At 39.0% G+C, this 9,793-nt stretch overlaps 1 protein-coding gene across 4 annotated transcripts in view; it reads right to left on the bottom strand.

Moving 5' to 3' along the window:
- Nucleotides 1–9,793, bottom strand: part of SGCG (sarcoglycan gamma) — a 106,042-nt gene that overhangs the window by 3,803 nt on the left and 92,446 nt on the right. For all 4 annotated transcript variants that reach the window (XM_063149035.1, XM_063149036.1, XM_063149034.1 and 1 more), the window contains one exon: nucleotides 1,267–1,390. In XM_063149035.1, the coding sequence (XP_063005105.1) occupies nucleotides 1,267–1,390 (124 nt within the window). The remainder of the gene's footprint in view (nucleotides 1–1,266; nucleotides 1,391–9,793) is intronic.

The following is a 9,793-nucleotide window of genomic DNA, read 5'->3' as shown; positions in this document are numbered from 1 at the left end:
TGTTGGGGCAATCCCCAAAATGGAAACAAGCAGGGTGATGAATAGATTAAGAGAAGCCCTGAGAAGAAAGATATAGGGGTATTGACAAATGAAAACCTATGTATGAGCCAGCAATGTGTGCTTGCAGCCCAGAAAATCAATTACATCCAGGGCTGCAACTGGAGCAGCATGGGCAGGGGCAAGGGAGGGAATTCTGCCCCTCTGCTCTGTTCTGGTGAGAGCCCACCTGCAGTGCTGCATTAGATCTGGGGCCCCCAAAATAAGAAAGACATGGGTCTCTTGAAGTGAGTTAAGAGGAGGGGCACGAAGATGCTCAGAGGGATGGAGCACCTCTCCTGTGAGGAAAGGCTGAGAGAATTGGAGTTGTTCAGCATGGAGAAGAGAAGGCTCTAGGGAGACCTCATTGCAGCCTTCCAGTACTTAAAGAGGGCCTACAAGAAAGCTGGGGAGGGACCCTTTATGAGGCATACAGGTTTTAAACTGGAAGAAGATAGATTTAGATTAGATATAAAAAAGAACTTCTTTCAGTGGTGAGGCACAGAACAGATTGCCCAGAGAAATTGTGGATGATCCATGCCTGGAAGTGTTCAAGGCCAGATTGGATTGAGCTCTGAGCAGCCTGGTCTATTTGAAGGCGTCCCTGGCCATGGCAGGGGAAATTGGACCTGGATGATGTTTAAGGTCCCTCCCAGCACAATTCACTCTCTGACTCTAAGGTAAGCGACAGGGTTCCTGCCTGTGCACAGAAGAGCGGGACACAAGCACTGCTGCTGGACCCAGGTCTGTCCTGGCCTGAGTGCTGAGGCCTCACCACGGAGCCAGCTGGTTAAGGATGGACACGGGTTGGTCTGTAGTTCCTCTGTGGAAGAACTGGCACTGTACAGCCTTGCAGAGGGGATAAATAGGCTGCTGCATGTTGCCTGCTGTTAATGTCTGCAGAGCTTCACTCCTTAATTTTGCCACTCTAGGGCTGCATCTGCTTCTGAGCCAAAATTCCCCACTGGGGTGCCTGGGAATCACTGCGCTAGGAGGGAGCTAAGCAGTATCCAAGCTTCATTAGAAAGCATCTCTCTAAGCTAATACAACATTATGTCTGTTGGTCGTATTATTTGCATAAATAAAAGTTTTATTATTGGCACTATTAATTTTAATATCCTGCCACCTAAAACCTGAGGAATTAAATTAACAGAACTTGAAAAAAAGACTTGAAGTTACAGTCACACAGAAGATCAACCACAGTTATGGAAAAGAAGGGCTTGCACTCACCACGCCATCACTGCTATGCAGTTTGATATCCATCTGGGAAAGCGCTTCAATATTCCCAGCTTGTGCTTTAATATTAATTCCTCGTGGTGCATCCATGCTCAGAGATCGAGTTGGTGATTCCAGCCTAAAAGTAGGAGCAGAAAATTGGACAGTACCACAATCTCATACATTCTTTTATTTTAGAAAAATAAGTAAACATTGAACAAGCTCTTGCAGGCTCTGAAGTCATACAAAAGATGCATTTTTCCTTTCCTTCAGGCAGACTTGAAAAAGGAGGCAGCTATATTGAAAACCAACAAAGCATCCCAAATGAAAAATACAGATCAATTCATAATACAAATGCAAGGTATTATTTCATACATAACTGCAGATTATTTCAGTATAACAGTAACCTAATCTACTAACCTGAAACCCAGTTTTACATTAGTTTCAATTTGTTTTCATTTTTGACATAATAAGACATTGAAATAAATACAATTAATACAGTCTGTAACTTTTAAAAATCAACAAGATTTTGGACACTGCAATTAGCTAGAGCAAGATTTCACTCTTCGTGTGTGTGTGTTGTTTAACTAGATGACATCTGAAACTTAAAAACTGTTAATTTGAAATAAAAATTATACAGTACAACAAACAGGGAGTTGCAAACCCTGCAGTGCCACAAGATGGCAGGAAGGCACTGTATTATCTGAGTAATCCCTTTGTCAGATCAGCTGTGCAGGAATAATAATTTTTATTTTTCAAAGAGATAAGGCTTTGTTTCTTCACAATTTTGGTACATTTCCATGTTAAGTAGAAGGGATAGAAGTACTAACTAAAAATCATGAGAAGGAAAGAAAAAACCCAATCCTAGCAAAAAGCTAGTGATTATGTTGCTTCTTTTGACCATTACCTAGAACTGCTTCATCTGGAGGCACTGCAGGATCAGAATTGATACGTATTAGGTTTTACTTATGAATATTCAATCACCCTTCCTGAAGACACCAGCCAATACTAAACAGGTGAATATGAAGGCTAGAGAAAGTGAGACAACTGTGGTCCCTGTTTACATGTGCTGGTTTTCCTATTCTCTGGACACATACCAAAGAGTGTGGGCTGCATCCACACTGCCGAACACAGACACACTTGTTCCCAAGCCACTGTGTTTTCTAGAAATGCAGAGGGTTGTGTGTGTGTGTGCTTGCACTCCCAGCAGATGTTGTGCTGGCTCCACAGGTGCTCCACAGCTGCCAGACCGGGCGAGTGGAAGCTGTGCCCAAGTAGGTCCTTTTCTGGGAATGCATTGTGTAGTGAGTCCAGACTCTGACTGCCAATTATTGGCAGGAATTAGCTGTCTAATTTACTGAGACTCAAGTTTTCATTTTCTTTTTGTTTTCCTGTTACTTCATTAAAACCAGAATGTAAAAGAAGACAGTTTGTGTTTGTGTGAAAGTTCAGTTGTATTTTTGAGTTCTGAAGAAGCTAAATCCAGCTGATAACTTAAAACCTAAATCCATGATATCTAAGCACAGTCACTGAAACTTCATTTTTTATCCTCAAATCTGAAAATAGCTCAAGCAATATTGCCTTATCACTGCTGGCCAGAGTTAGCAGAAGATTCTATCTTCTCTGATCTTGAAAGGTCCCTTCCAACCCAAACCATTCCACGACTTTACATTTCTATGATCTGCTTCTCCCTGACACCTCCTGGCTGCATCACCTTCAATTAGTTTAAACTCCAGACTGATAAATAAATGAAATACTAACAATGGGTAAATGCATCATGGCCCCATATTGAGACCATATCCACAAGACAATTTAATGCCTCACCCCATGAACCTGAGACAGCACAAACTTCAGTCCTGATTATGCTGTGTACCAGGTCATGAGAATAAGTTCTGAATCAGACAACCAATATAGTATTAGTAATCTTTATTATGCAGAGTTTGGAATTTAACAACTTTTATATGAATTTTTGCTTTAGATCTCTAAATTTATATCTCTATGAAATAGAAAATCAGCTCTTCCTTGAGTGATTAATGTGGGTGGTCTGCTTCATGAGAATATTTTTCAGGGCACATTTGTATGCATTATATACTGAAAAATGAAAAAAGTTTCTATTTTCAATCTTTAAAATTTAATGTATTTTCATAAATTAGTGTCAAAGTAGTTAAATATAACTTTGTCATAGTTTGTCTTAACAAAAAGCTTTAAAGTCTGAAATACCTCATGTTCTTTTGTAATGCATTTCACCTACATAAGCAAACTATATGTAGGCATAAATTTTTATTTTTAAACTCCATTAAATATCACAAGACAGCAGACTGGGACAAACTTCTGAGAGTATATCAGACCTGGACTTTAAAAAGCAATCAAACACAAGAGAAATATTTCTTACTTTCTACAAAAATTAATGCTGGCACGAAGCCTACAGACTTCGGAAGCACTTAGATTTATGATATGACATACACATAATTTGAATTACATGGCAGAATTACATTTGCTATATTAATCACAAACCTAAATTTCTGCTGTTTATACAGGTCCTATTTCTAGATTAACTCAGCCTGGATTTGCCTAATTAAGCACGTCATTGAAGATTCCTGGCAATGCAAACTGTTGTGAATCAGTGATGTGAACTGTAATATGTGAGATCCTAGCAAAGGCAAGAGTCAATAACACTAATGACGCATTTCTTTGTACAGTATTCTAAGGTTTGGTGTCTAAAGTCCAGATGCACTCAAAGGGAAATGGGCACCTAGTGCAGAAACAGCCTAAGTCGAACTTTGACTTTGAATGTCCCTTCTCAGTCCCCACACTGATGTGCGTCTCTCAGGTGTCCTGGCAAAAGAAGAATCCCGTTTGTTTGCAAATGATGGAGGCTGCTTGGAGAGTAAGAGGGAAGAAATTAATTGTCTTAAGAGTTTTTGGTCACTTTATAATGTTTGAATTTGTGCATTAGAATGATGAGGGAATATATTGGTACCAGTCACTTTATATTTTTTTTAAACTTACAGACACATGAATTACATTTAAGAGGATGAAGTGAATGATCTTTTCCATCTAGGGGAATTAATCTATGTAATGTGCTGTCCTAAATGTGACATCTGTCACAGCCTCTATCTCACTTGGGAAGATGGATTCTGTACTTATGAGTAGCTTCTAGGTACTGCAGTAGCTGCCAGGGTCAATTAGCAAGGGGTGCGGTGCAAGAGCAATTGATCTGGGCAGCATAATATTTGATGCCAAGGACCTGACAGCCCATTATGTGTGTCCTGAGGAGAACTCTGGACTAGGTGTTGCCAACTGGATGCCCATAAAGGTTGGAGCACATCAGGTGTTCTCCACGAGACCACCTGATGTGTTCAGAATACTTTAACACAAATGTCACCCTGTCCATGTCTCCCAAACAGTTCCACAATGAAAATCAAGATGTGGAGAACTCACAGGCCTTTGGGAGATTTCTCTCGCAAGCATGTTTCTAATTTGAATTTAGAAACTCAAGTACACATACCCACAGATTGTAAGGCAAAGCAAGCCACACCTGGGCCCACTTGCAGAATAGTTACTTTGCCTTCACCCTGATCCCTGTAGCCTGAGAAACTGCACCACGTCAGCTTCTGAAAGCCAGGGAAGGGTGAGGGAATAGGTGGTCCCTGGTAATATTTTAGACCTGTCTTTTGCTGTATATTGGTTCTCCACAGTCCATTGCAATTGATTACAGCAAAGATAATATTTACTTGTTGGTAAGAGTTCCAGCAGTCAACTATACTGTCTTGTCTGGCAGCCAAAGAAATTTGGTGCTGATCTGTGCTAAATAATTCATGAAGGCCTGTGTGAAAAAATATTCTGAGGGAACCTCGACAGCATCCAGTCTCTGGATCTGAAACCATCCCAATAACCAAAAGGCTTGGAGATTTCCCTTTTCCTATAAGCATGTTGCTAACTTGTGGAGATACAAGATCACCTGAAATTGCTCAGTTGGCTGTTAGGGAGGATGTGAGGGCAGGGACAGCCTGCAGCAGTTCAGGTAAAGAAGCAGGTGACACTGCCTGTGCATGCTGCAGGAATATTGATCCTTTTTTTATCTTGGTCTAGCAGGAGTCAGAAGGATGCCTTACAGATCTTTTATGTACCACAAGGTGGTACTTAAAAGATCTGTAAGAAAGCTAGTTCTAACACGGAAGAAAGAGTACCACAAGTTTCCTACTGCACTTTGGGGTTGCTTGACCCTTAGAGCAGGACTGAGGAACCAGCTTGCTCTTGGGTAATTGTTTATCCTTTCCTTCTGACCCCTTTTTGACCTTTCCAGCTCAGGAGTCATCATCTCTCCTGAATTCAATGGGAAGAGAATTCAGTGGTATGACCTTAGACAGGAGTTGCCCATCTGTAGGCATTCTTCCCAGCACCTGTCTGAGGAAGATCAGGATTACTGTAACTGGACTGAACAGGTCCAGGATCAACACCAGCTCTAATTTTGTAGTGAACCCAACAATTGTGCATCCCTGGAAGTGTCCAAGGTCAGGTTACACAGGGCCTTGAGCAACCTGGTCTAGTGGAAGGTGTACCTGCTCATGACAGGGGGCTGGAAATAGATGACTTTTAAGGACCCTTGTAACTCAAACCATTCTATGATTCTATAATCAAAACATCTTTCTCACATCATCAGGTAAGCAAGAGACCCTCATATACCTTTGGTGTGCAAAAAGAAATCCTGCCATGAACACCTACCCCAGAATTCACTTGACTTTGTAAAGGTTTAAGGGAAACAGAAATTAAATTATGATGATTAAACAATAAATAACTTTAGTAATTTTTTATTAAAAATGACTAGAGGTCATGGAGCAAAGGATGAATAGAAAAGGCAAGAAATGAAGAGGAAAAAAATAAACCCTTGAGGTAAAGAGGGGAAAAAGGAAAATCTTTAACCTGTCAAGGAACTACTGTTTTGAAAGGCAAAAAAAGCAACCTAGAGGATTCTGTGGGCTTAATTGGCCTTGGTTCTCTGTAGATGTCTGCTTTGATCCCTGCTTTTTGAATGTACGTTAACCTTTAAAAGGCAATAGGAGTATATTGACTTTCTGATTAGTCTGAAAGCAGTCTAACTCCCCGGCCATGCAGCTAGACATTGTAAGAGAGTAAACCACAGGCAGAGCATGCACTAGTCACACAGCAAAAAGAGATTGTCAGCATTTATTTATGGTGCAGTACATGCAATTTCAAACCATATCCTTTCTTTATTAGGAATCTGGATTCCTGTTGACCCAAGCTGAGCAAAACTGGGCTGGAGTTCTAGAGGTGGAGAGTGAGCAGCAGGCATGGAGTAATGCCCACTGCCAATCCCCACCCATATTCACTTATCTCCCAGCAGCTTGCTGTTTTGAGGTCAGGTGAGTGGGGATGGAAATCAGGATGCTGCAAGAACATGATTACCCAAACTTGAGCATCTTGGTGTTCTGCCTTGTGGTTTTGGCTGCTTGCCAGATGGTCCAAAGGCAAAGAAGGACAAAACAACAGGACTGAGATCTCAGTCTCATTATAAGCCTCATTTCTGTATTTTGTAAAAGCATTTTCTTTGGAACAGCTCCTAAAATTACATCTCCTTGCAAAGAGGAAAAATGAGTTTCACAGCATATTCCATCAACTGTGTCTATCTTGAGGACACGGAAGCATCAGTATTCAACAGTAAGATGTGATAGCTCTTACTGAATGTCAAAGAATAGAAAATACTAATGACTCATTAAATCCTCTTCCCCAGTAAGTTTCTGCGTAATGAAAATATAGCAGTTACTTAGTCAAGCTTTAGCACAAAATTCTGATTGGACATAACTTCTATAAATCTTTCAAATGCTGACTGATTTTTCTTTCTAAAATGTCCCATTTTGCATAACACCTATTGAATTCCTTCATTAAGAGGTGGAATAATCACTTCCCACCTGGATGATATTGTCTTCCATATTGCCTTCATTCACTTTGGTATTCTAAGGCTGAACTTCACTGACTTAAACTAAATGAAACATAATGAGAAAAATTGACTGAAAAACTGCATCCATTTTTCCTTGTCAAGCCCATTAGTTGGTCAATGGTTATAATCTATCTCCCAATTTTTGTAGCTTAGTTCAAAAAAATGATTTTCCAAGGACTATTGCCTCTGGGACTTGCCTGAACTAGGACGCATATTCTGTTTTAGTAAGACCAATGTCAATATCTGCATCTCCTATATACTGAACACTAAGTTAATTTATTATTTATGCCACAATAAAATGTAATAGTCAAACCAGTATATTTTTAATGAATCAAAATTTAACAGCAATTATCTCAAAATTTAAAGTAAAGAACATGTAATAATTTTCTATCAAGTGAATCTGGCTCTTCCATTGCAGAAAAACCTACAGGAAAACTTAAGAGCACCATGAGATACAGCTTAATATTAAAACTGTGCTTTCAACTTAACCATGCCAAAACTATTAGCTCAAATAAAGGTTTTGTGCCCGTAATAAAAAAAATCACCAGTCTCTTGTGAAAATAGAGAGAAGATGTCTGATAACACTGTAAGAAAACACATAGGGTACAAGTGAATTCAGAGAAACATACTATGAAAATATCTGTTTAGAGGCAAGTGTATGTACACAGAAACTCCATTAGAGAAAAAATATTTGGCTAGAATATAAGCAGCTGTTCATAAAACACCTAATTTTTCCAGCAATTCCGAAGCTTTATAAAGAAAATTTTCAGTGATCCTATGTTGTAATTTAAAGACTATAAAATGATAGAGCAATCTGTTCTAATTTGATTTTAAAAGTAACCTCTTTTTTTTTTTTTTGGTTTTTCTGTTTATCGCTTAAATGCACTAATGAAAATGACATTTTGGAAGGTCCATTATTTTGTCTCCAATCATTTGGGGATGGCTCAAAATGTGCTGTGCTTTACTGGCAGCTTGTAACACCTCTGACCTCTGAAAATAGACAGAAATGTGTATTTTCTGAAACATCCCAAATACTTTCATAACAGCAGAAGTACCCTGAAATAACTACAAAATGCTGTAGTAGGCTCTGCTTTTCTTGGTAATCTTCTTTCACCGGACAATCACATTCATGCACAAAGACAGTCATGAAACACAAGCAAGTCATTACTAATTGCAGTTCAGGCCTTCTGTATGGCGTGTATAACCCTGCTGCAGGATCCTTTCTTTCATGTTTATTAGACTCCCCTCCCAGAGGCCTCTCTTGGTAAGGCCTAGGAGCATTACTCAACCATTCATTACTCAACCATTTTAGGGCTGAGCTCTCATATCTGGAGGGTAAAAAAACCTCACTGAACCACTTTCATATTTCTCTTTCTTCTAACTCTTGGGAAGGAGTTTTCATCATACACAACACAGCTGGGCTTACTGAGCTTGGCTGGGGTGAAGGGGAGTCACTGTGAAATTACAAAATCATGGAATGGAGAAACAAAGAAATCAGATCACAAATACTCATTAAGCTCAAATAAGCAACCTATAGGGAATGCTAAAACAATCTAAAGCTAAAACAATCTTGTAATGACCTTTCGGAATATTGAGCAATGGCAGTAATGGATCTTAGATTCTTTATGCTTTTTATGTTAAGACAATCATTGTGAGAAAATAAAATCATAATTAATCAGATTCTATTGTATGTTTAATTTTCTGTAGATAAATTAATCCATTTATCCTTATTTATGCCTATATTTAAATAATTTTATCCATGGACTTAATATAAGCTTATAGCTCCAAGATCTTGGATTTGGAGGCAAGTCTGTTATGTGCCCCAGTGCTGCATCAGGGTGTCCAACTTTTACATATTCCAACATCAGAGATGCAGGACCCAGGAAATCAACCTGGATTGTGTTCCTCTAATGACGTCTGTGCTAAGGACTCCATAACAGAAAAGCACTAACAATATAAGGCTGTCTTATTCTGTTGTGTTTCAGACTGTGGGCAATCTGATGACTTCAGATTAGAAGAAAAGAGAGATTGTGCTATTTTTCTGATACATATTTGAATAATCATAAGCTTTAAGAAATAAGTCAGTTAAAGGAGGACATTGGAGATGAGTGTGCAGTGTACGACAGAAAACCAGGAAAATGTTCAAAACAAGAATTACAGGACCCAAGGGAAGAACTGTAGGAGATAATAAATATAAATGTAGATACATGAGATGCACAGTTATCAAGACTGGTGTAAAAAAGAAATCTGAATTTGATGCAGAAGATATAGAGAAGGTTTTGAAGGAAGAAGATATTCAGAAACTTGATAGCAAGGAAAACACTTATACTATTTGAAATTCTCCAAGTTTTTAGTGAGTACAAGACAACCATGGATTTTTACCAACTAAGAAAGGATATTTCTTTTAGGTAAATATGATGTTGTCATGACTTTCCTGAAAAGAAAAAGTCATAGCATTCCAAGCTAATCATTAGCTTGGAAGGACTTATTACCTCATGCCTGATATCAAACAAGAACCAATAACTGGCAGCCATTTCTAATCCTAGTCACATGGTTATATAAACCATGATTAGCAATTTAGAT

The sequence above is a fragment of the Melospiza melodia genome, chromosome 2 (assembly GCF_035770615.1).
Source record: "Melospiza melodia melodia isolate bMelMel2 chromosome 2, bMelMel2.pri, whole genome shotgun sequence".
In the NCBI taxonomy this organism is placed as follows: domain Eukaryota; kingdom Metazoa; phylum Chordata; class Aves; order Passeriformes; family Passerellidae; genus Melospiza; species Melospiza melodia.
Note: the sequence above shows the minus strand (reverse complement) of the source record. Positions and strands in the feature narration are given on the sequence as shown.